We start from the raw sequence: 27,323 nt of genomic DNA, 5'->3' as shown, positions 1-27,323 counted from the left end.
CCTTCATTCACTCCCTACTTCCCTTTTTCCTTAAGTTTAATAAACTTTCTGGTGTGACGCAATTGTGGTCCTCTGGTCGTCTGTCTGAACCGTGACAGGCACAAGACCTGAAGGAGAATAATGGGGGACTGAGTAGATTCCTACTGTGGGAAGCAGCTGGGCTGAGTGGGGTGTCATTCTGTCTGCTCTTTGTGTGTTAATGAGGGTGATATGGTGAGATAGTGTCACAGCAGGAGGCTAACTGACACTTGGCTGACAGGCCCATGGAGAGGATCACCTCCTGAGCAAGCAGCCACTGGGTGGGCCTTAGGCCAAGGGACAACTGAGACAGGCAGGACAAGTCAGGGCTTATCACCAGCCCCTCTTCTGTGGGGCCAACTGGAAATCACTTAACTGGGGCAAGAAAATAAACAGTTTGACTCCAGAGAAGCAGGTGACGTGAGAAGTATGCCTCCTCAACAGTTAAATAAAACAGCCTTACGGAGAATAATTGCTTAAATAGATTTAGCCTCTAGAAGCTGATGGAGCATGTCAGAGGAATGAAACCCAATCCACTAAAAACGATTATCATGTCTCATGCAGTAACAAAACCAATGTAAATGTGTTTTGTAAACGTGATTTGTTTACAAGTATTATGAGTCCTCTTCTGTTTACAAGTATTATGAGTCCTCTTACATAAGGTGGCATTGCGGTCCCAAAGGACGTTTCACGTCAAGCTGGAATGCACAGTGTCAGTGTCGAATCCGTCTTACAATGACTTCATAGGTGTTTCTCAAGGAAATCCCTCTCCCTTCTAGGCACAATGAGATGACTTCCTGTTTAGAGAAAGTAGGATCCAGCCACCCACCATCCCTTTACGTAATTTCCACATACTAATGTAGTAATTTATCATAACTGCACAAAGTGCACATATTGTTGTATTTCCATCATCCTCCTCATCCTCAGAAACATGTACGGTTATGAGGAAGGTCTACATACTCTATACGCGTTGAGATGGGGGAACTGACAGAGAGCATTGTCCAAATCATGAAAAAATAACCATGGCACATGTTTTTATTCCGAATGAAAATGCTTGGGGGAAAAAAAACGTTTTATAAAAATGTCCTCATAAAAATCTTGTTTTTGTTTCATTTTTTATATGACTCTTGTAAAATATCTAATTGTTTTGCTATTCAACTTCATGAGTCTTGTTTCATCTTTCTCTTTCAAAAGTCAAGCAAAGTGAGAGTAAAGATAATAAGTAAAACAGACAGTCTTTAAAAGCAACATGTTGTAAGTACCATATTGTTGTAGGAAGTGCAGCCTGGTCTCATAGACTAGACGTAACATAGTAAATGTAAATCCGGGACACTCAATTTATAGTGAACAAAAATATAAACGCACATGCAACAATTTCAACAATTTTACTGAGTTACAGTTCATATAAGGAAATCAGTGAATTGAAATTCATTAGGCCCTAATCTATGGATTTCACATGACTGGGCAGGGGCGCAGCCATGGGTGGGCCTGGGAGGGCGTAGGCTCACCCACTTGGGAGCCAGGCCCAGCCAATCAGAATTTGTTTTTTTCCCACAAAAGGGCTTTATTACAGACAGAAATACTCCTCAGTTTCATCAGCTGTCTGGGTGGCTGGTCTCAGACGATCCTGCAGGTGAAGAAGCCAGATGTGGAGGTCCTGGGCCGGCATGGTTACATGTGGTCTGCAGTTGTGAGGCCGGTTGAACGTACTGCCAAATTCTCTAAAATGACGTTGGAGGCGGCTTATAGTAGAGAAATTAACATTCAATTATCTGGCAACAGCTCTGGTGGACATTCCTGCAGTCAGCATGCCAAACTTGAGACATCTGTGGCATTGTGTTGTGTGACAATATTGCACATTTTAGAGTGGCCTTTTATTGTCTCCAGCACAAGGAGCACCTGTGTAATGATCATGCTGTTTAATCAGCTTCTTGATAGGCCACACCTGTCAGGTGGATGGATTATCTTGGCAAATGAGAAATGCTCACTAACAGGGATGTAAACAAATTTGTGCACAAAATTTGAGAGAAATAAGCTTTTTGTGCGTATGTTACATTTCTGAGATCTTTAATTTCAGCTCATGAAACACTTTACATGTTGCATTTATAGTTTTGTTCAGTATAGTATGATATGATATGTTACGTTTGGTATGGTTACATGAGACAGAAGGTTACTTAAGGCAAAAACTAAAGGAGGGTGATTGGTCAGGCATATAACGCGAACATCTAGCAACCCAAAGGTTGTGTGTTCAAATCTCATGATGGAAAACTTTTGCATTTCAGCTAATTAGCAACTTTTCAACTACTTGCTACTTTTTAGCTACTTTGCAAATACATAGCATGTTAGCTAACCCTTCCCCTAACCCTAACCTTAACCCTTTTAGCTAACCATTCCCCTAACCCTAACCCTAACCTTAACCCTTAACCTAACCTTAAAGCTAATCACTAGCTAACGTTAGCCAGCTAGCTAATGTTAGCATTAGCCTCCTAGCCACCTAGCTAACATTAGCCACAACAAATTGGAATTCATAACATATCATACGTTTAGCAAATTCATAACATCTTGTACATTTTGTAAATTCATAACACATCATACAAATTGTAATTCAGAACATATAATACGAAATGGATGATTGACATCCACAAATTAATACATACCATACGAAAAGTAACATATCATCCTAAATGGAGTGAAATGTATTTATGTACAGAATCATATGAAATGCTCTGAGACCAGTTTGGGAAGTAGTATAGTGATCCATTTTACAACCACAGATCAAAAACATATCAGATGGCATTGACCTAGAAAGAATGCACTTTTATACCTTCCAGCATGTGCCACTGCCTGTAGCCAAAACAGATAATAAATGCCTCACACTGCATCCCTGCAATAATTGTAAACTAGAGTAATGCTATTTCATCTCCAAGCCACCTAGGCAATTCATTTACCTACAGTTATTGCGACTTCAGAAGCCAAGTAAAGGAGTGGTAGAGAGGAAGGCTGAGAGTTGGAGGGTAAAGTCCAGCCCAGCCCACTTCAAGTCGAGTCCTGCACCAGTCTATTTTCTCTCATCACAATCTGTCTCTTCTGATCGTCAGTCAGAGCGTACTGTATTCAATGCAAGACAACTGCGCTAAATAAGAACACATTCTCAGGCAAAGCTAAACTTCTAAAAGGTAGGTCTTTGTAGTTACATTTGTGTAATAGCCTACTTATATTTGTAAGGGGTATTTTTCGTTTTTATATATAGGATTTGAATGATACTTGTTTGGTATTTATTTATTTAACAGATACTATGGTGTTTTAGACAGTTGATCGAAATTCTATAATTTGATGGCATATAATAACTAGGCTAAAGCAAGGACAGGTTTAATTGTCTTATGTTTGAGAAATTCCGCAATGTGTTCGAAAATCGAGATATTTAGTAGCCTATACTTGCCCACTGACAAGTTGATGAAAACAACAGATTTCAGTGTTGTCTTGTTCTTTTTCTGCAATAATAAAAAACGTCAATTACTAATAATTATTTAAAAAACGTAACTTAATTCATACATTTGCATACCCAATCCATAATAATTTTAAAGTCGTGTTTTATCATATGCTATGTTTCAAACAGATAGGCAACAGTGCCTCAAATAAAATAAAATAAAATTGTATTTGCACATGCTTCGTAAACAACAGGTGTAGACTAACAGTGAAATGCTTAGTCACGAGTCATTTTTCCAAAAATGCAGAGTTAAAGATATAAAAAAATAAAAAAATAGAAATAGTGGGACAAGGAATAAATACACAGTGCATAACGAATAACAATAACGAGTCAAAATAACATGGCTATAGACAGGGAGTACCAGTACCGAGTCGATGTGCAAGGGTAAGAGGTCATTGAGGTAGCTGTGTATGTATAGGTATGGTTAAAGTGACTGGGCAACAGGATAGATAATAGACAGTAAATAAACTGTAGCAGAAGCCTATGTGGTGAGTGTGAAAGTGTGTGTATGTGTGTGTGTGTGTGTGTGTGTGTGTGTGTGGCATCAATATGCATGTGTGCATAGTGTAGTTTGTGTGTGTGTGTGTATGTGTGTTTTGGGGGGTCAGTGTAAGTATGTGTGATTGTATGGGTAGAGTCCAGTGTGTGTGTGTATAGAGTCAGTGCAGGAGATTTAGTGCAAAAAAGTGTTTGTGTGTGTTGGGGTGTGTATGTGTGTGAGCTGGAAGATAAAGCTAAATATGCTAAAGATAAATATGAATTAGTGACATAATATGCCAAGTTTCTCCAGGTCAAAACACTAATATTAGGAATTCTGTTATTATTTAATTTTAATGGCACCTTAGCTTGGTAATTTCTAATTTGTAACAGACATGTGGAGTAATGTGTTTGCTAGTTTCATACTCAAAAACATTCTATTAGAATGTGAATGAAGACAGGTACTGTTAATTACAAGATTCATGAAGAATGTACTCCCCCCCTTTTTTTATTCTTTTTTTTTGTACATGTGTGTGTTGTTACAGATAAATAGGCTATTATACTGTATTTCAAAACTGTTATTTTCTTTTCAGGTTTCTTGCTTATCTAAGCCATCCAGTGGATTTTCCAGGCAGTGCACAGTTTTGGATATTGCTATCACATTGAAGATTCTTATTACCATCCATTCTTATACTAAATATAAAAAAACTGGACTGATCTATCTGTCAGAAACGACATTCAAAGATAGATTTCCTAAGGAATATACATTCCCCACTTCCAACATATTGAATTATGGACTGCCTAAGAACTATGTGATGCAGAGTGGAAAGCATCTTGTCAGCTAAAAAGAAAGCAACATTCTCAGAATACCAATGGAAGCATCGCATGTCGCTTACACTGTTGTTGCTGCCCCCACTGTGGTTCCAGGGTACCTGCTCCGGATGTTCCACGAGTACCAGAGCAATGCTGTCATCAGAGATCACTACAACTACACAGGCAAACTGAAGGAGAACAAGTACAAGGATGGACTAAAGCCAGAGGCCATAGCCTTCCTGCTGATCTGCTTGCTCATAGTGCTGGAGAATGCTGTGGTGCTGTTGGCTATCTGGAAGAATAAGAAATTCCACCTGCCAATGTACTATCTGTTAGGCAACCTAACACTCTCAGACCTACTAGCAGGCTTCACCTACATGGTGAACATTGTGACTTCAGGGGCCAACACGTTAAAGATGACCCCTGTGCTGTGGTTCCTGAGGGAGGGAGGAGTCTTCATAACGCTGGCCGCCTCCGTCATCAGCCTCCTGGCCATCGCCATTGAGCGCCACGTCACCATGGTGAGGATGAAGCCCTACCGGGGGGCCAAGCGAGGCCGGATGTTTGCCCTGATTGGGGCCAGCTGGGTTCTGTCAGTGTTCCTGGGGGTGCTGCCCGTCCTGGGCTGGAACTGTATGGGCCGTCTGGACCAGTGCTCCACCGTCCTGCCGCTCTTCGCCAAAAGCTACATCCTCTTCTTCATCACTGTGTTCACCGCTGTGCTGCTGGCCATCGTGGTGCTTTATGTGCGCATCTTCTGCACTGTCAAGTCCAACACAAAGCACCTGGGCTCTGGCCCGCAGCGCAAAGGCCTGGCCCGCAAGTCCCAGAAGTACATGGCCCTGCTGAAGACCGTCACCATCGTGCTGGGCGTCTTCATCGTCTGCTGGCTGCCTCTCTTCATCCTCCTCCTGCTGGACTTCTGCTGCCCGGCACGGAGCTGCCAGGTGCTCTTCAAGGCGGACTACTTCCTGGGCATCGCCATGTTCAACTCTCTCCTCAACCCCATCATCTATACCCTGACCAGTAAGGACATGAGGAGGGCCATCCTGAGGCTGCTGTGTCGACGCTGCCTCCTCACCAAGGATGGCCAGGTGAAGAAGATAGGGGTGCCCTTCCTGGAGTGTAGTACCAGTAAGACTGAGGCGCCCTCCCATAGGCTGGAGGGCTTGGAGACCACAGTCTCCTCTGCCAACTTCACCCCTTCCACTATTAAAGCCATCTACCCCAGGATGTCAAAGACATGACTTGTCCATGACGGCCCAATGTGACTCAAAAGTAATAATGGAGTTTGGTCCAATTACAGTAAGAGCAGAGTTCTGGATACCCACTTGACTGGACCGCTCTACGGCCCCATCTTACAGCTGTGAGACTACTACATGTTACGTATGGGTTGTAAATGGAACTAGAAGCAGAGAGGAAGTAATACTCCTCCTCTCACCTCAATGGTAGAGAACGTCAGCGGAACCCACCATTGTCCTATGTTTGGCCTTCCTCCCCTGGCCTGGCATTTTCCTCCTGGACAGATAAGCTGGAGGTTTCCGCTTAAAGACTGGTCGGTCTATTGTAAGCAAGTCAAACCTCAGTCACAGCGTTAGAGAAATAAATACCTTGTTGGTTTTTACTCTTCAGTGCCAAGCATTTAACGGATTAATATGCTGTTCTCATACTGTGAAATTCATTTTCTTGTATGCTGAGATACAGTATATCTTTCATACGTTAAAAATCTTCCATAATCCAAACTGCAGAAAAACCCTCCTGAAGGGTAGAGGTCCCCAGACCAACATTAGAGGCTTGGTGGCTTAAAGACACACAGAGAATGTCACATTGATGCCTCTTCTGGTTTGCACATCTTTGGAGGTCTCTAAAACATGTGGTCCTCTGTAGCTCAGCTGGTAGAGCACGGTGCTTGTAACGCCAAGGTAGTGGGTTCGATCCCCGGGACCACCCATACACAAAAATGTATGCACGCACGACTGTAAGTCGCTTTGGATAAAAGCGTCTGCTAAATGGCATATTATAAAACACATGTAGCAGCAGACATGATTGTGAGCAATAAAAATAACAGATTAGGCTTATTGACGACTCTGGTTTTGTGGACTCAAAAGTATGGAAATCATATGCGAACCACAGCTGTTCACAAAAACAGTACAAGCTGGAGAAAATCCCTCTTATGCAATGATGTGTTAAGTCTATCTTCTGTAAACAGTGGTTAATAGAAATTAGTCAAAGACAAAACACAAATGCTTGGGGTTCCATGTATAAAGTTTCATTGTGACAGCAGTGATGTTTGAAAAGCAAGCAATTCAAATCTGATTTCACATTGTATATAAATGTACAAATGAAAATATTTATATTTCTGTCTTACCGTACTATACAGGATATTGTGTAAATAAAATGAACTATAGTTTCTGTATTTTGTTTATTCTGAAATAAACTTAATTTATTAGGCCACTGCCAATGTTTTATATGTACATTCAAACAAATAAATGTCTACAAAATTTTTGGTCATTGTTTTGCAGAATAAACATCCATATAAATAACATTGAATATAGTCATTTCCTCTCACCATATCTTTGTGAAGCCAGAGGCCTCGTGTGAGAATATTAGTGTGTCAATGTGGTGAGTGAGATGTTTCAGATCTTTCACAGGAAGCTTACCCTCCCATCATCCACCAGTGATAAAAGGCGTTGACCTATATAGTCATCACATACCATATATTTCAACACTGAAAAGTGCATAAACACTGATAAGCAACTTAATTAATTTGAGAAGATGGAACAGTCTACAAAAAATATATATACCAAGGTGTACTTTCCCACAATAGAGCAGAGACAGATGCCAAAGAAACGATGTACTGTATGTCACAATAAAATGTAAATGTCTGATTGATGCTGAAGTTATTGAAGTAAACACACAAGCACACACAACAAACCCCCCACTTGGCCCACAGTGAACCAAATCCATACCACAAGCAACCACCCAAGAAAGCATGCACTTGTGGCAACAGAGAAAGGGCAGCAGTCATTGGGGACAATATACTTGATGCCCCGTTTCCAGTAAGATTATAAACAAGAAACCACCAGCTGACGAGGTTACACGAGTTGAGATCCAAACGAAACCTGTCCCCCGCCTTGTATCAAACCAACTACTCACCACATGCTACACTGGCAGAAACCTACCTAAGCAATGACAATAAAATATGACTCATTTACAAAACGTGTGGGGCGTGCAATGAAGAGTAATGATAAGGTTTGCATAAATTGTGTGAGAGCAAAAAACATACCTTTTCCATTCAAGACTAGAAAGACAATTATCTTTTTATTCAACCAAAACACTAGTCAATTGTGCATCCCCCTTGCCTTAGACATGGAAAGCCCATGGAGGAATAGCATTTACCATGAATAACAGTTACCATTTCAGAAAATCTCACAACAAAGTTTGCAAAAAAAAGTTAATGTTTGTTTTATTGCTGCAATGCAGTCCAGAAAACTGTCTGTTACATAAGCACACCTTCACATTGGACATTTATTGCATTAAAAAGGTGAGCAGCACCCAACTTTTCAGTACAGTAATTTCAGTACTGTATCAAAAAGCAGTGGGCTTGCAATGACACCTATTGGCAGAACATATAGTCTTAATAAAAATAATAATGTCTATGGTGAAAGTAGATTAAAAAAATAAAAGCAAGGGTTATAGGTTACTACCCAAATAAGTATTCTAGGGAATGTGATGTTTAGGAAAACTGCTTTATTAATTATAACAAAATGTCATGCAAGTCAATACCAACAATAGGAATACAATCTTAGTATAAAACAAATGTATTACAACACATAAATACAACAGACAATCCAACTACAGGACAAACAACTACTGGACAGTTGTGGCAACTTTCCTTTGATCTCTTCTACCATTCAGTGTTGACAAAGTTCCACAGCTCATCACTGACTGAACAGCGAGACCGCACAGAGGTGTCTATGTTGATGGGTGTGGCCAGGTCAGCGCCATAGTGCACTGCAAAGGTTTAAAGTACAGTCAAACATTAGTTAACACAACCAAAACCCACATCAACCAGCCATTAAACAAGAATTCCACATTTGTGACTGTTGTCAAAGGGTGTTGGAAAAAGATATGCAGTGACAAATACCTCCTCTCAGAATGTGTGGCTCCGTGTCATACTCCCACTTGATCTTGGTCACCTTGTGGTACAACTGGGCCACGTATCTGCAGAATGAACAGTTTATGTCAAGTTGCACCATGCTGTTCATGATGTGAGATCAATGCTCACCGATTATCAGGGTTTAGTGTGGTGGGCTCTTGTGTGGTGTTGTGTTGGAGTGATTATTTCAGTATGACTGTTAGTCCCACTCACATGGCTGATGGGATGACCTCAGTGGTGTCATCATCAACCTCCTGCTGCAGGGTCTGCAGCTCCTGCTCTGAGTCACGCAGATTCTCCAGCTCCCTCTGCAGGAACCTGAGGAACAGGTCAAGGAAACCAACATGGGGAGAATCTCAACTAGATGCGCTCGACTCCTCAACGCCATCCTCTCCTTACCTGATTTAAAAAAAGGTGAAAGGTAATCGAGGAGCGGAGGCGAGGAAACGTGGAAACAAATGTGCTTGTATTAAATTTACATTTTAGTCAGTTAGCAGACGCTTTAGTCCAGAGCGACTTACAATAGTGAGTGTATACTTTTTTTCCATACTGGTCCCCCGTGGGAATCAAACCCAAAACCCTGGCGTTGCAAGCGCCATGCTCTACCAACTGAGCCACACAGGACCAGTTGACTCCTTGTCCACTCGTACTTAATCAGGCAAATTATGTTTACAGGGGTGGAATTCCAAAATAAGTATAACGTGATAAAAACACATTTAGCTAGTTGTACAAGACATTCCATAGATAAAAGTAGCGTATCATTTTTAAATGTATGCATGCATTTCTCTTTCGAGAAAACAGCTGATTCAAAGGGGTTGTGGCAGATTTTAACACCCTTCCGCGCTAGTAACAGGGATGATACTCTTGTGCATCCTCTGGCGAAGTAGGTAATCGAGGAGGTGAGCATACTCCCCCGTTCGCCTAACAACAAATTGACACTCTCCTAGACCACTGACTCGACCACTTATTGGTTTCCGGGTCACGGAGGAGAGGAGGACGGAGTCGTCAAGGAGAGGACAGACTTTTCCCCAATTGAGAATCTCCCACAGAAATCCTAGCCTCCTAAAATAGTGTTGTTTTATACAATCAACAACAGCATATGACTGACATAAATCAAATCAATCAGTCAACATCTCTTCTCAGATAGTCACTACAGTTACAGGCACACAATAATGATTATTGTTCAATTAATATAATAGTTCAATTTAAATGTTTACATGCTTTGCAAGAAGAACGATTTCCATAATAATCCTGTTTACATGGACACATCTACACAGGCTACCTGATGGTACTTTGATAAATGCAGAAAATCGCATTTCAAAATAAACGTTCTACCATAGCGACTACCTTATTTTTGGGCAACGTATTTGATTCTGAGCTGAGAAATAAAGTTTGCTTGTGAAAACTATTTCTAAGATGCATACTTTCAGTTTTTCCGAACTTACTTAACTCATGCATAAAGGAGGCTTGCTCTGCTGGGACATGCGCAAATAAAATACACCTGTGGATCGCCTGTTTAAATGTCCTTATAATTCGAAAGATTTCTCATGAAACCAGGTGTTTTAATAAGAGTTTATTGATGCATCTGTGTGTCAAGCTAAGTAACATAATAAAAAAATCCCCATCAAAACCCGTCAATTTAAGCATGGGCTGCGTCTCAATCAAACAAACTAATATGACCCCACTATGGAAAGGGGAGACACTCACGATGGTGTTCACCGTTTTGCTCGTCTGAAGGTAACCCATACAAACGAATGGAAGTATGGAGGTAGTTTTGTGCCAACAAAAATAAGGGGTTAAATATGTGTCCAATAAAACAAAACAAAATCCTGAACTTTCTTATATTTATGAATGTGTTATTCAATGCGTTTCTATGGGCTATAGTAGTAAAGGCCAAATTCAATATTTTATCAAATAATTGTTTTCTATTTCTGGGGATATCTAAAGGGGTCCTAAAATTCTAAATCAAATAGATAAATGATCTTACAATAATTCCATATGTTAGCTTAGAACCCCCTCCAACGGCTTAGACTTTCGCAGGTTAATCGGCGAATGCTTACTTCAATTTTCACCTTACGCTGAATAAGATAAGCAGAGTAAGGTGTTAAAATGACTATTGCCATACTCTGCCTACTGCCATAATTAGTGTATTATTAAATTACTAGTGTGCATATAAACTGAAAACTCAAAATACTTTCAACAATGGATGGCAGCCTGGTCAGCCTGCTGCTACAGACATCCTCAAGGTAGAATGTTGACTGCTCCCTATATGTATTATCTGGGTAACACAGCATTCATGTGCGCTTTTGAGAGCACCAATTGCAGTACATGAAGGACTTGTTCTGTGTAGAGACAGAGCATGACTGGGTGAAGGATACTGTAGTTCTGAGTCCATGTCCTGGCTTTTTGCTGTACACTGCTGCAGCTCCTGCTCCAGGCTGTCCAGCTCCCGCTCTGCCTGGCTCTTCTGCTCCTCCATGTCCAGCAGCTTCTGGCTTGCCTTGTCCTCACACTGAACTACATCTGAGGACAATGGCGATAGAGATTAGGCTTGGAACAAATATCTTGACAGCATGGAAATAAAGTAAGTTATCATATGACAAGATCTACAATTTGATTATTTTTCCTTACCGTTTAACATCTGTGTGATGGTTTTCTTCGTGTCCCAGTGTTGCTCAAAGAAACACTGCTGTTTTTCTCTCACTATTCTCAATTTATCGTCAGCTTTGCTGCTTTTCAGTATTTGGACCATCGCCTCTCCCGTGTCCATAAAGTCCTGAAACCCGTTGCTCTGAGACATGGTGACACGTGTTTTCTGTGGAAAATGTTAGTAGAAATGTAATTTAATACATTTCTGCATTAGAGTAGACCGGCTAGTGCATCAACACCACTTAAATGGTTTGCTGGCTACGGTCAACAAAATCCAATGCAATGTCTAGCTAACGTTAGCTGCAGACGCTCTTGCTTGAAAACATTAGCAGTCAACTTTAATGTCCAGACCCTCTAACAACGACTGTCACGAACATCTTAATTATATACGTTTAGAAAGTTGTACAATAACGAGCACTGACTTACCGTGCTTTGCCGAATGTAAACAGTTCAACTGCGAGTTTTGGTTCACTTCACTCGTTTTCGTAATTCAAAGTTGTACAGCGAACGCGCGCGCTTTCATGAGGTGCCAGAGAATGTGCCTGATGGAATTTTTGTTTCCAAACAAAAACCTTAATTACAGGAGAAATGTAAAGTATTTATTCACATAAACAATATAACATATATTAAGTAGACGCCTACAATTGAAAATATCAACTTAATAGAAAACGCCACAAATATCCAGCGTTCTGATTGGCTATATCCACATGGGGGCGCCAATGTCATGAGTGGAATATTTATTTTAAACCATGGAACCTGATGGACCCACGGAGTTTCATTTTCATTACACGAACCACGTACACTGCAGTGGTTCCCAAACTTTTTCGGTTACTGTACCAACAACTGAATTTTGCTCTGCCCGGAGTACCCCCTCATGTGCATTTTAGCAGTAGGCCTATGGTCTTTTCTTCTCAAGTACCCCCTGTGGATAGGCCAAGTACCCATATGGGTCCTAGTACCCCTGGTTGGGAACCAATGACTTACAGTATACATACTCTCTTTGATGGAACTTCGGTTGTGTGGTGAAATAGGTAGCCTAATCCCCTTTCAGTCCGAAGAGGTTATTTCTGGACAAAATGTGTGCATTTTAGGGAACCATTTTTTCCTCAAGAACAGGTCAGAGACCAAAAACAACAAATAATCGGAGTACACAAAATGTACTACAATTGTGTTGCAGTTTGCGAAATACAGTCAAGTAAATAACAATTGTTCCAAGAGTTGTTCAAGCTGATCTGATAGTTTCCAGGAATAAAATACACAATTGAAAGCAGTTCACCTGGAGGGGCGCTCAGAAAAATAGCAGAAACTGGCAACTATCAGTGCCAATGCTATTGTAAGCTCATTCAATTTTGATTTATTAAGAACCATACTGTTCTCTGGTCCATTTATATTGTGCAATTTGTCACTTTACCAACCGTTCTCCACAAACCACAAAAATATAAGGGGAAATAAATCATAATGGTGCCGTTCTCTCCCTCACTCCTTGCTCCCTTGCTTCTCAGTCTTCTCTTGAGCTTTTCGTTTCTGCCTGCCAAGCTGCCTGAAGTGCAGCCTCTTGGGATTCAGTCCATAGGCCTTAAGTCTCTGCCCGCTGAACTCTCGCCCACCCATTTTCACCCTGAAGGGCCCCTTCCCCGACATGAGGCGGCTTCCTGGGTGCCTGTGTTTCTTCTTGGGCAATTTTGGCCTTTCAGTCCTTGTGTTGGCAGTCTCCTGAGTGGTAGCAACGGTTTCCTCCTCCAGTTTAATCTTCTTGGATTTGGGTACCAGGAACTCCTCTTCCTCTGCCTGGTCTCCTGCCTCTCTCAGTACCTGGACTACCGTCCCCTCAGCAGAGTCCAATGTAGAGCTTTCCAGACTGGGTCCAGCCTCATCATCCTCCAGATCCTTGTCATCCTTCTCTGCATTCTTCATCCTGTCTCTTCTCTTCTTACCCACTTTGGTCTTGCCCTCTGCTTGTTCTTTGTCCTTCCTGCAAGAAAAGATTAGCACAAATTGGTCAGTTATGATGATTCAGTTTTCAGATTTATTGGAGAACATAATCTGCATATGGTAGAATACTCACTCAGCATAGAAAGAGTTCAAGACTTCTTTCTTTTTGTTCACATTTCGTGATTTGATTTTGTAGTTCTGCAAATCACTCATCTCCTCCTTGTCAGACCTGAAAAAGAGATGAAGAAAAAAATAGAAAAGGACTAATCTGAAAGGCCATTTTCCCCCATAGGTAGCTGATTAGTAAAAGGCCTACTGTTTTGAGACCAGGTTCAGCACCTGAACATGCAGGTCTTCTTTAGCGAGGCCCAGCGGTTCAGCTCTTTCTCATCTGCTCCCAGGATCTAAGGAGGGAGGCACAAGTTACTTTCTGTAATAGTAACATATTCATACAGCCACTTTAAACAAAGACGCTAAATCCACAGAAATTACTTCAAACCTAATTTGTGCAGATAAGGCTCCATGCAAGTTGATAACTCAGTGCATACAATCATTGCCCTTTCTAGCGTTCTGTCTCCTCATGCTCATCTGCTCAGAGAGAAGATTAACTGAGTCATTCCCTGGTCAGAGCCATCCCCGGAGGGTGACAATACCAGGTCAGTCACATCTCAGGTCATCAGTGCAGGACTCTTGGTCTGTACAGTACAACTTGTACAGTGTCTTGCGAAAGTATTCACCCCCTTGGCATTTTTCCTATTTTGATGCCTTACAACCTGGAATTAAAATGGATTTTTTGGGGGTTTGTATCATTTGATTTACACAACATGCCTACCACTTTGAAGATGCAAAATATTTTTTATTGTGTAACAAACAAGAAATAAGACAAAAAAAACGGTAAACTTGAGCGTGCATAGCTATTCACCCCTCCAAAGTCAATACTCGAGCCACCTTTTGCAGCAATTACAGCTGCAATCTCTTGGGGTACGTCTCTATAAGCTTGGCACATCTAGCCACTGGGATTTCTGACAATTCTTCAAGGCAAAACTGCTCCAGCTCCTTCAAGTTGGATAGGTTCCGCTGGTGTACAGCAATCTTTAAGTCATACCACAGATTCTCAATTGGATTGAGGTCTGGGCTTTGACTAGGCCATTCCAAGACATTTAAATGTTTCCCCTTAAACCACTTGAGTGTTGCTTTAGCAGTATGCTTAGGGTCGTCGTCCTGCTGGAAGGTGAAACTCCATCCCAGTCTCAAATCTCTGGAAGACCGAAACAGGTTTCCCCTCAATCATTTCCCTGTATTTAGCACCATCCATCATTCCTTCAATTCTGACCAGTTTCCCAGTCCCTGCCGATGAAAAACATCCCCACAGCATGATGCTGCCACCACCATGCTTCACTGTGGGGATGGTGTTTAATTTTTAATATTTTCTTGGGGCGGTGAGAGGTGTTGGGTTTGCGCCAGACATAGCATTTTCCTTGATGGCCAAAAAGCTCAATTTTGGTCTCATCTGACCAGAGTACCTTCTTCCATATGTTTGGGGAGTCTCCCACATGCCTTTTGGCGAACACCAAACGTGTTTGCTTATTTTTTTCTTTAAGCAATGGCTTTTTTCTGGCCACTCTTCCGTAAAGCCCAGCTCTGTGGAGTGTACGGCTTAAAGTGGTCCTATGGACAGATACTCCAATCTTTGCAGCCTTCAGGGTTATCTTTGGTCTCTTTGTTGCCTCTCTGATTAATGCCCTCCTTGCCTGGTCCGTGAGTTTTGGTGGGTGGCCCTCTCTTGGCAGGTTTGTTGTGGTGCCATATTCTTTCCATTTTTTTTATAATGGATTTAAAATGGTGCTCTGTGGGATGTTCAAAGTTTCTGATATTTTTTTATAACCCAACCCTGATCTGTACTTCTCCACAACTTTTTCCCTGACCTGTTTGGAGAGCTCCTTGGTCTTCATGGTGAAGCTTGCTTGGTGGTGCCCCTTGCTTATTGGTGTTGCAGACTCTGGGGCCTTTCAGAACAGGTGTATATATACACTGAGCTCATGTGACAGATCATGTGACACTTAAATAAATTCCACCTGTGTGCAATCTAACTAATTATGTGACTTCTGAAGGTAATTGGTTGCACCAGATCTTATTTAGGGGCTTCATAGCAAAGGGGGTGAATATACAGTGGGGAAAAAAAGTATTTAGTCAGCCACCAATTGTGCAAGTTCTCCCACTTAAAAAGATGAGAGAGGCCTGTAATTTTCATCATAGGTACACGTCAACTATGACAGACAAAATGAGAAGAAAAAATCCAGAAGATCACATTGTAGGATTTTTAATGAATTGATTTGCAAATTATGGTGGAAAATAAGTATTTGGTCAACAACAAAAGTTTCTCAATACTTTGTTATATACCCTTTGTTGGCAATGACACAGGTCAAACGTTTTCTGTAAGTCTTCACAAGGTTTTCACACACTGTTGCTGGTATTTTGGCCCATTCCTCCATGCAGATCTCCTCTAGAGCAGTGATGTTTTGGGGCTGTCGCTGAGCAACATGGACTTTCAACTCCCTCCAAAGATTTCCTATGGGGTTGAGATCTGACCATATGACATTCTCCCAATCCTCTTCTGGATCATCCAAATGCACTCTAGCAAACTTCAGACGGGCCTGGACATGTACTGGCTTAAGCAGGGGGACACGTCTGGCACTGCAGGATTTGAGTCCCTGGCGGCGTAGTGTGTTACTGATGGTAGGCTTTGTTACTTTGGTCCCAGCTCTCTGCAGGTCATTCACTAGGTCCCCCTGTGTGGTTCTGGGATTTTTGCTCACCGTTCTTGTGATCATTTTGACCCCACGGGGTGAGATCTTGCGTGGAGCCCCAGATCGAGGGAGATTATCAGTGGTCTTGTATGTCTTCCATTTCCTAATAATTGCTCCCACAGTTGATTTCTTCAAACCAAGCTGCTTACCTATTGCAGATTCAGTCTTCCCAGCCTGGTGCAGGTCTACAATTTTGTTTCTGGTGTCCTTTGACAGCTCTTTGGTCTTGGCCATAGTGGAGATTTGGAGTGTGACTGTTTGAGGTTGTGGACAGGTATCTTTTATACTGATAACAAGTTCAAACAGGTGCCATTAATACAGGTAATGAGTGGAGGACAGAGGAGCCTCTTAAAGAAGAAGTTACAGGTCTGTGAGAGCCAGAAATCATGCTTGTTTGTAGGTGACCAAATACTTATTTTCCACCCTAATTTGCAAATAAATTCATAAAAAATCCTACAATGTGATTTTCTGGATTTTTTTTCTCTCAATTTGTCTGTCATAGTTGACATGTACCTATGATGAAAATTACAGGCCTCTCATCTTTTTAAGTGGGAGAACAATTGGTGGCTGACTAAATACTTTTTTTCCCCACTGTATATGCACGCACCACTTTTCCATTATTTATTTATTTGAATTTTTTGAAACAAGTTCTTTTTTTCATTTCGCTTCACCAATTTGGACTATTTTGTGTATTTACATTTAAGTCATTTAGCAGACGCTCTTATCCAGAGCGACTTACAAATTATGTCCATTACATGAAATCCAAATAAAAATCAATTTCAATTACAGGTTGTAATGCAACAAAATAGGGAAAACGCCAAGGGGGATGAATACTTTTGCAAGGCACTGTATAACACAACCCAGGGTTGTGGTCAATTCTATTTCAATTCCAGTCAACTAAAAAAATTTACCAAACTCCAATTCAAATTCAACATTTTCCTCATTGAAAAAGGATGGAAAAAAATTTGAATTTTAGTGTACTTCCTGAATTGACCCCAACCCTGAGACAACCTAGTACGAACTAGAGCTCCCAGTCTCACCTCGTCAGTGGACAGGCCAAAGTCATTGGCCAGGACTTGCCTGTAGCGAAACCTGCAGGGGATGTCATCTATGATGTCCTCATAGTCCAGCTTATAGTATTCGTCCAGGTACTGCTCAAAGGACTTCTCCTCTGAAACACACAAAGGATGGATGCATGAAAGAGCATTCAGTCTCAATATCTGTATACTATATCGAACAGAATCTAAAAGGGTAAGGAAAATAATCCAAGGTTCATGGTGCTGAACCTCCTGAGACTCACGGGGGTCAAACACAGGCTTGTTTTGGGTGATGACCTCAGCAAAATGAGACTTCTTTCTCTTCTTTCCCATCAGCGGGGCATCCTCCTTCTTCATCTTCCTCTTCTCCTTTTTCTTCTGCTTCTTGGAGGTGCTTGGCTGACTGGGATCATAGTCCGCATCCATCTGGTCAAGTGAGAGTTCAGATGAGTGAGTCACAGCCTGACTATCTCCAACATCAACAAGACCTTTATTTCTGACTAGCCTCCCCTAAACTCGTTTTTGAAGGTCTGTGCTGGGTCAATGCTGAAGTGATGATCATGTTAGAGGAACTCACAATAAAATCTGGATCTTCACAGTTTGGCTGGTCATACTCTTCTCCTTCATGCTCCTCCTCACCACCATATTCCTCATCTCCACCCTCTCCTGTCCATGTGTCCCAGTTCCAGTGTTCTGCAGGACAGAGAAAGCTCCCTTATTACAATGCCACTGATTCTAAGGTATTCGATTCTACGAGAGAATAAAGTCAGCAACGAGTGACTTACCACCCTCCAGCTCTTCAACTTCAAACTGGGGCTTCTCCCCCTCTTCCTCTCCATAATATTCATCACCAAAGAATTTCTGAAAAAAGATAAATACAGGGAGAATAAGATGAGTGTCTTTTTATTTAGAATCTGTTTATTTTCTTGAGCTGTGCGAGTAGTCACCTGCATGAGCTGGTCATGCTGCTGGGGGTCAAAGTCTCCCTCCAGGTCCACCTGACTGAAGGCCAGCTGCTCATTGCCTGTCAGCTCCTGCAGCCGCCGCAGCTTCTCCATAATCTCATTACGCTTCAGGTTCTTCAGCTGCTTCAGCTGCTCATGCTTCTGCTCCTTCTCCTGCAGGGGCCAGAAGAGTGACAGGTGGGTTAGTTGGGAGTGGGGGAAATGAGGAAGGGATGGAGTGATGGATAAAATGAACTAAAAGATGGAGAGTAAAGTGAGTCTGACCTTTTTCTTCCTATCCTTCACTTCCTCCCTTTTGAGCTTCCTGCGCTCGTCTTTGGAGCGGACAGATGTGGCAATGGTACGGGGGTAAGTCTTGATCTGTAAGTAACAATAAGAGACTATGAGACCAGGGTACATACACTACACCACACAAACAGACGTGTGTGTGTGTAGACAGACGGGAAAGTCCACCTTCTGGGCATCAGGCTCCTCAAAGCGGAAGTTGTAGTGTCTTTCAAAGTCCTCCTGGCGCTCCAAGAACGACTCCCCATCCTCTTCTGAGTCCTCCACGTCATCATTCACCACCTCGTCATAGCTGGGGATCCTGCACACAGCCATGCCAGATTAGTACACAGTCAGAGTGGTGCTGAGCACTGCTCTATGATTACAATTGAAAGCATTCATGAGCAAAACAAAAAAATTTATAGACATAAAATAACTTGTGTAAATAACTGTCACCTGTCCTCGTCATCTTTCTCCATGTAGCCCTTATTCAGGACAAAGTCCCTAAGGAAACACTCCTTCTCATCCAGCTCTGGGTCGTTCCAATAGTCCCTCAGGTATTTCTGTCTCAACACACAGCACATACTTCAGTCACAGCAAGTCATTACATATCTCTCTCTAGCCCTCTAATCCAACAGTCTCTCCATCACTCACCATGTCCTGCACCTCTTCTGGGCCCTCCAGCTCTGCCTGGCCTTTCAGCCAGTCCACATAATCCTCTTCCTCTTTATCCTGTTGGGTAGAAAGATATAACAGGTTAGAGGAATAGAACATTTATCTCTGCGGTGCTTTATACTGTAAGATAAGACAAAGTCGGGCACCGGTTCCCACGCTGACCTTCTCTTCCTGTGTTTTGGTCCTCCTCTTCAGCAGCTGAAAGTCGTTCTCCGCTTCAATGCCCTCCTCATCACTGTCCTGTATGAACTTACGGAAGCTGGAGGAAGCATGACAGTGTTTATGTTACAAAGACAGGTATAAACAACACAAATGAATAAGTTGTTTTTTAGGACTAAGGGCACAGTGATTGAGAGAACTGAACCCTTACCTCTCTTTCAATTCTCTCTGCTCCTGGATGTAACTTGGAGATGCAGCTCTCTGTCAAAAAAATCAAAGGCAAACAATAAATGACTTCTCATTACATACCTCCATGTAAATGTATCATTACATACAATGTATCATAACATACCTCTCTCCTCTTTGCAGCCTCTTCATCATCACTCTCCTCATCCTCCTCATCCTCATATTTACTGGGAATTAGACAAATTGTTATTATCAAACCATTTGCCCAAAAATGAGACACAAAGAAAGATATGCATAGTAGGAAAACTGCAGCTCACTCACCCTCCCCTTTCCAAGATAACTTTTCGCTCATAATCTTTCAGATACATCGGTTTCTCCGTTTTCTTTGATGTTGAAGACTGGGCATCATCACCAATGGATGCATCTGATTAAGAAAGAAAAGTTGAGACATGAAAGACACCTCTTAAACAAACAAGCAACACAGAATCAAAGTGTCATACCATAATCAGTTGCAGCAACAACAAGAACCGCTGACTGATGACATACCTTCCACTGTGTAGAACTTTGCATCAGTCTGATAGATCTTAGGATCTTTCTTCTTCAGCAGAGACAATGTTCTGTAGAAGTCCCTTTCAACTTTGGGGTCAAGTTCCTAAGAAGACACACATTAGCCTGCATTGGAATTACAAATATACAGGTCAAGGACACAAAGGTAGGGCCAAAAACACCGACAAACCATAAACAGAACACCACGGTAGTGTTGACATTGTGAACTTTACATTTTATAGCTAGGCTAATTAGCTACAGTAATAGTACTTACCACCTCGCTATCATCATCGGACTCTGAACCAGACTCACTCTCGTCAGCTTGGTCGCTATATTTGTCTTTCACTGAAATAAATCAATGTTGAACATGACAAGCCATTCAATGTAATGCAAGCATTCCCCCAGGAAAACAAGACAGAACTAGATTGCTAGCTAGCTGAACATGCTAGCGACCAGGTTATAACCAAACATGTAGCGGTGGCTAAGTTATCTAATTATACGTTCAGAAGTTAAATTAAATAAGTTACAGAATAAGATTACTTTCAAGTGAGAATGGGATCAAAAGTTAGCAAGCTAGTTGAAAAGAAGGATAACTTTAGCTAACATGGGCTAAACGGCTGGCTAGCTAGCCATCTAGCTTGCTAGCTAACATGCTTGGGAAGTTACACTTACGCCTTTGTAACTCTTCTTTTTGCCTATATTTCTCATATTTCTCTGCAAATTTAGAATTAATCTTGAAATCCGATATGCCTGACATGATTACTTGTGAACTGGATAATATTTATCGGAAAAATAAATTCAGGGAAATGTGTTCATGATGCGAATATCCACAGCGCATGTATAGAACTACCACGTGGTTTCCTGAGAAGAGGGTCAGAGTTCCAAACGAGGATCAACCAATCATAGGTTTAGAAAATATGTAAATGTTATTAGCAAATACATTTGTTGCCAATATAAAATGAATTTTTGTATATATACAAAATATTGATTTGCAAATATTTCTTATAACTATATTGCCAATTCAAATTAAGGGTCCTAGTTTGAGAGCATTGATGGCCTTGCCTTTTGTGTTAGTATGAATATTAGTATAATTTATGTTGAGTAATAATCTCCAACATAGTAGCAATGTGTGTCATATACAATGGTAATCTACTCTGTAAACATCTAATGTTTTTGTGTTGTCTGTGTGTGTAGTATGGTGTAGTAGCCCATCACAATGATGTTTTTGGAATGTGACTCAGTAGCACAGCTGGGGGCGCTCTAACACAAAATGTCAATATGTATAGGCCCATATGCACCATGCTGCTCCATCCCTATGGTTTTTAAAAGATCATAAGGTGCCCAGACAGTGAAAGTACAGGAGATAATGTCAACTGGGAGAATGATTTACACAATACTGATGAATGTATGGTAAAAACATTAATTAATTATTCCAGTTATCTGACTCAGAAAGAACAGGTCAAAGACACCAGTTTACTCACCCTGTTTTCAATTGGAATTATCGAGACAACTATTCATTATTTATACTACATCAATATAATGTTCTAGCGACTGGAACGAGCTGCAAAAAACAGTCAAAATAGACAGTTTTATCTCCATCTCTTCTTTCAAAGACTCAATCATGGGCACTCTTACTGACAGCTGTGGCTGCTTCGCGTGATGTATTGTTGTCTCTACCTTCTTGCCTTTGTGCTGTAGTATGAAAAATGTATGCACTCACTAACTGTAAGTCGCTCTGGATAAGAGCGTCTGCTAAATGACAAAAAAAAAATCTAAAATCTAAAATGTTGTCTGTGCCCAATAATGTTTGTACCATGTTTTGTGCAGCTGCCATGTTGTTGTCATGTGGTGTTGCTACCATGCTGTATTGTTCTTGTTGTTGTTGTTGTTCTTCTTCTTCTTCTGTGGGTTTTATGGCAGACTACATCCAAAAGGTGTATTGCCGCCATTAACTGGACAGTTTGAAACCAAAAATAAAATAAAAATAAATCCATACGTAAGTGATTCTAACAATCCACCCTAATAAAAATAGTACATTGCCAAAACAAACAAAACTCCCACTTCTTCCTTCTTTTAGTTCTCCATATCTCCCTTCTCAGGCTCTAGGACCTGAGAAGGTGGTATGTATTTTGCTAATATTCCATGTAACTCCTTTGCTGTGAAATCTTTCAGCCCCAGGAACCGCTCCTCCGCAATCACAATGATTTAAATCTTCCTAGATCTTTTCTCCACCTTGGCAGTGCCATTTATCACCATTGCTATAAAGGCCACAAAGTCCACCTTTTCAACCTTTAAAATGTCAGGATCCTCTTGATGTAAGAGAACCCCTGCAGCCTGCAGTGAAGGCCTTTCCACTCCCATGGACTGTACTGGTGCAACATTCAAAACCCTCAACCCTTTTCACAGCTTCCCCATATGAAATGCTCTGTACAACCCTGACTTTGGCCACCTCATTCTCTTTTACCCTTGTCGTGCATTCAGAAGACGTGGCTTCATGATTCCCACCGCAATTACATGTCACATTTTCTTCACTTTTATAACACATAATACATTTATGATATTTTCCCCACCTTGTACTTCTCGGCTTCTCCCTTCTGCAAACACTTTCTACATGACCAAAAGCTTTACAATGTTCACACTGCATTGTTCTTGGGATGAATGCTCTAACTCTGTAGTTAATATACCCTAACCGCACTTCATTAGGGAGAGACTCCATTTCAAAAAACAAAAGAACAGATAAACCCTCCACTTTTTCCCCATTCACCACTCGATTCATCCGACGTGCTTCAATTACTCCAGGAATATTTTTCATCTCTTCCAAATCAACTTCCCACGAAACGCCAGATATAACCCTAAGGGGTGCCCTGTTCCGAAGCGACACACACAACACTTCAAATGTATCAAATCGATTAAGACACAACGCACGTTCCTTCTGATCCGCAAAATCACAAAAAATCTAAACAAGCCCGCCTCTCGTGATCCTCACATCCTTCACTTTACCCAGCACTCTATCCACCAGTTTGGATAACTCAAACGGTTTCTTGAAGATTGGTACTCTGCTCAGCTGCTCCTCATTAACAAACCGTACTCCTACTAGATAAGAAGGGTCATTCTCATCAATGTACCCTACTTTGCTCCGTTTTCCATTCTTTAGAACAATACTCCAATTCTCCTTGATTCTACCGCCATTGTATTCGGATTCCACTTCATCATCCGCTTCCGCGATCTTCCGTGAATCTGTTTCGTCTCCACACCATGCTATGTTGTTGTTGTCTTAGGTATCTCTTTATGTGGTGTCTCTCTTGTCGTGATGTGTGTTTTGTCCTATATTTTTATTTTTAATACCAGCCTTCATTGTAAATAAGAATGTGTTCTTAACTGATTTGCCTTGTTAAATAAAGGTTATATATACGTATATATATATATATATATATATATATATATATATATATATATATATATATATATACATATATACATTATGTCCTAATTCTCTCAGTATATTCTGTTTGTCACCTCAACATTCCTGTGGCTTTGACCTCTGAATTGGGCTTTACTCACATCCTTTCAAACAACAATCTAGTATCTGGTCTTACATGGCATCAATTATTATTCATGTTCTCTTTGCTGTTTGCTCTTTGTACTTAGCTACTCGGAGTCATGTCTTCATTTCCCTGGGCCTCCCAATAAAACATCAGTTAAGTTTACACTGCCATTCTTTGTCAATCTATGTAGTTTATCACCACTGTCAAACGAGTCTGTCAGATAATAACACATCCCACCAAAAGCAAACAATAGTGCCTGAGATAAAGATAATGTTTCTGGAATTTCATCCACCTCCTTCCCTGGGTCATGTCTTGAATAGTCGACCAGGTATTGGAGGGCTCTAGGGAGTGTGGCTGCAGTGGGATTCAGAGAGGAGGAAGGTGTTTGTCTGAGGTGATAGCCAAGGGACAGCAGTATAACTGGGTCGTTTCACGAAATGAGTGCCTTTTTTGGTCCCTTTTATGTTTTAAGTAGAAACTGTGCACCAATATTATATTTTTAAAGCCTGATATATTCATTGAAGTACCCTTTAATATAGACCACATGGAGAATTCAATAAATCAGATTTTTATATGAATAAAGACAAAATTCAGTATTTTGACATGTCCCTCCGTGCACCCTCTGTGACTTTCAGGAAGATTTTAACCCACTTAATCCCAACATTTCTCCAAGTTTTCACCATCATTGTCAATTGTTATTTTGCTGCTTTAAAAAAGTCATTTCTGAAGATTAATATTTATTTAATGTGATTAGTGATTAATAAAAAATACAAATAAAAACTGTCCCTCATTTGAAGGTCAACCCTATTACGTGAACTGATCTCTCGTTTTAATATGGTGAAACTATTACTTTAAAAAATGATCTAAAGAACCATTCAACATCTAATAGTCAAATCATAGCATAAAAGAAAGTCAGTTGGTTCTACTATTTTTGGCCATTTTCTGGTGTTTTGTGAAAAAACTGAGTGGGTTGAGCATAACATGTCAACCTTGTTACCCATAGATAAACAAGCTAGAAATGTTTTAACAATGTACATTTTTTTCTGATGCTTGCATTCAATTGCCCCTCCCTGTGGCACACAACAAGCTTCCATTTCCCCTGTCACAAGGGGATGTATGGCTAATTTAAGATGAAATCATCAACCCTGTTACGGTCAACCCTGATACTTTATTTCGCACTTAATAGGGACTTACTATAGTCTTTTTTTTTATTGAACCATAAAAAAACATAAAAACACAAAATCACATGAAAGCACTTTACAAACAGAAATAAGCTTTAAAAAACCCATTTATGTTGGGAAAACTAGTTTTTTATTAAGTTGAACATGTGTTCTTTATGGCAGAATGTTAAAATTAGGTGAAATCAAACAGTTTTATTTTTACGAAGTTGCACATCTCAAAAGGCACCGAATTGGTGGATCGACCCAGCTACACATTTTGACCAACTTGCTAAATACAGCAACATAAACTTTGTCAGTTATGTATTATTTTATAATAGCCTACCTCATAGGCCCAGTAGTTTTTCTCACCTGACCTGGTATAAATTGGAGTTAAAAATTAGATGAAGATTGTCTTCATCTGAAGAAAATAGATCAAGATGGGATGAAGAATTTCGATGGAAGCAAAACTACTAATCAAAGCTCTCTGATGTGTAGAATGACATACTGTATCATGTCATCATTATGCAAGAGGGCTCACCTAAAAATGTAGAGTAATTGAAATAGGTAAACAATGGACAAAACATCAACAGGGTTCAGAAGCAAGCAGTGTCCTTCCCTGGCCTATGTCCTCATTTCCACCCACTGCTTCCTCTTCTGGGAAAAGTGAATACGTCCAACCTCTGCATAGAATATTGGCAGATATTCATTGTACACAAAATACATAAGGATGGCCTCACCATTTATCTCTTCTGTAATGTTTACTTAAAATGAGATAGTATGGGTAATATGTTTCCATATAGATAGGTTGTACTGCATATTAACTCCACTGACGATATAAACGGTTTATTACACCAATCTGTTTGAATACGAGTATAAAGAATACTGCCCATATTGATAGTTTGTTACAGTTTTACACTCTTCTGTACCTCTAATAAACTCCAGCTCCAGTTCAGCTGTACTAAACTCATGTTGATATGTTAATGATTAAGGACAACCCGAGGTTCTTTGCTTGAAAAATGCCTCATGCCAACAAAAACAACCAGTCTAGGACACTGTGTTAGGAAATGAAGTCATATTCGGGGGAGCAGTTATTTGTTTGGATGAATGTCACAAGTAAAGTAATCAAACAGAAGGAGGCCAAATATCCAGTTGAATAAATGTCCTAGTTACTAACAGATGGTTAACATTATTCAGCCAGTGATCCAAACCCAACATTTACATTTTAGTCATTTAGCAGACGCTCTTATCCAGAGCGACTTACAGTTAGTGAGTGCATACATTATTTTTTTATTTTTCATACTGGCCCCCCGTGAGAATCGAACCCACAACCCTGGCGTTGCAAACGCCATGCTCTACCAACTGAGCTACATCCCTGTATCTTTAAGTGTGTGCAGTATTGTCCTACTGTAACATGATAATCTAGTGTCCAAGGTAAGTTAGCACCCATGACAGTCTAATAAGGATGGATACTCTCCTCAATGGCAGCCAGAGTCACAACCTGAATGGAATGGAGGTTTATGTGTGTTTGTATGTGTGTTTGTATGTTTTTTATGTATTTACTGTATATATGTAAGTATAGACGTGACTGTGTGTATGTGTGTGTGTATGTGTGTGTGTGTATGTGTGTGTGTGTGAATGTGTGTTTTCTTGGTATGTTATCATTTATCTCCCATTCACAGCCTTGAACTTTGTCTGCAGTAGGGGGCCTGCTGCCAGGACACATGGACGGTTTGACCTGAGCCATAGAGCCTGATACCTAATTTATTTATTGAATGCTGTTCCTGTTATTCTTGGACACTGTTTTTTAAGGCTACCACACAATCTGCTAAATTGTTTCAGTTGGAGATTTGTGCTGTGAAAAGTGTTCTCTTGAAGTGTTATTGTGCAGTAGCTTTGACATAAACTGGTGTCATTGTGACTTTGTAGACCAGAAAGCTCGTGGCAATATGACATGAAGATTAGATATTGCAGTCTACATATGGAAAGAAAGTACCCATACACACTTCATTCCAGCTTGAACAAAAAGTAGGCCTATGTCCCGTCAATAAATAATCAGATCTATGCAGAAACGGAGTGCTCCTTTTTCTTTATTGAAGACTAAAACAAGCTCACACTAAAGTTCAGTGGTCTGAGTCCACATAATTAAACACAATAAATCAACATAGTCCGGAAATATAAAACAGCTCTGTGATTTGTGTATTTACAGTCATTCAATTTAATAAATAAATACATTATATCTTCCATGCTTCTGTCAGGAATTACAGAACTTTCGTGATATTCAACAGACTGTCATTCTGCTGATGTAATGGCCACTGGTAGTGCCCTTATTATCTAAAAGGATAAAGAAACTGAATTCTGAAAATATTTTATTCTCATATTAATACAAAAATATGATGAAATGATAATAAATATATAATAGATCTATGTGAAAGGTGACTATTTTG

At 40.6% G+C, this 27,323-nt stretch overlaps 3 protein-coding genes across 3 annotated transcripts; 1 reads left to right on the top strand and 2 right to left on the bottom strand.

The window, feature by feature from the left end:
• Window positions 1-3,114: 3,114 nt before the first annotated feature.
• Window positions 3,115-7,305, top strand: LOC311147004 (sphingosine 1-phosphate receptor 1-like). The gene is made up of 2 exons (XM_084183603.1): window positions 3,115-3,194; window positions 4,576-7,305. The coding sequence occupies exon 2, from the start codon at window positions 4,855-4,857 to the stop codon at window positions 6,040-6,042; it is 1,188 nt and encodes a 395-aa protein (XP_084039729.1). The 5' UTR covers window positions 3,115-3,194; window positions 4,576-4,854; the 3' UTR covers window positions 6,043-7,305.
• A 1,222-nt stretch (window positions 7,306-8,527) lies between these two features.
• LOC311106061 (kinetochore protein Spc24-like) lies at window positions 8,528-12,175 on the bottom strand. Its single transcript, XM_084148355.1, has 6 exons — window positions 12,030-12,175; window positions 11,586-11,769; window positions 11,333-11,477; window positions 9,168-9,272; window positions 8,943-9,019; window positions 8,528-8,809 (listed from the first exon to the last, which is right to left on the bottom strand). Exons 2-6 carry the CDS (start codon window positions 11,752-11,754, stop codon window positions 8,703-8,705), a joined length of 603 nt encoding a protein of 200 aa, XP_084004481.1. The 5' UTR covers window positions 11,755-11,769; window positions 12,030-12,175; the 3' UTR covers window positions 8,528-8,702.
• Window position 12,176: 1 nt separating this feature from the next.
• Window positions 12,177-21,035, bottom strand: LOC311106055 (protein KRI1 homolog). The gene is made up of 19 exons (XM_084148335.1): window positions 20,847-21,035; window positions 20,449-20,519; window positions 20,175-20,280; window positions 19,950-20,052; window positions 19,795-19,855; window positions 19,654-19,703; window positions 19,446-19,542; window positions 19,263-19,340; window positions 19,065-19,171; window positions 18,798-18,930; window positions 18,609-18,704; window positions 18,327-18,497; window positions 18,165-18,240; window positions 17,957-18,072; window positions 17,643-17,805; window positions 17,383-17,513; window positions 13,875-13,939; window positions 13,669-13,764; window positions 12,177-13,575 (listed from the first exon to the last, which is right to left on the bottom strand). The coding sequence occupies exons 1-19, from the start codon at window positions 20,929-20,931 to the stop codon at window positions 13,080-13,082; spliced, it is 2,301 nt and encodes a 766-aa protein (XP_084004461.1). The 5' UTR covers window positions 20,932-21,035; the 3' UTR covers window positions 12,177-13,079.
• Window positions 21,036-27,323: the final 6,288 nt, after the last annotated feature.

Source organism: Coregonus lavaretus (genome assembly GCF_964263955.1).
Source record: "Coregonus lavaretus genome assembly, chromosome: 2".
NCBI lineage: Eukaryota > Metazoa > Chordata > Actinopteri > Salmoniformes > Salmonidae > Coregonus > Coregonus lavaretus.
The sequence above is the reverse complement of the archived record's forward strand: the minus strand, read 5'-3'. Positions and strand labels throughout refer to the sequence as shown.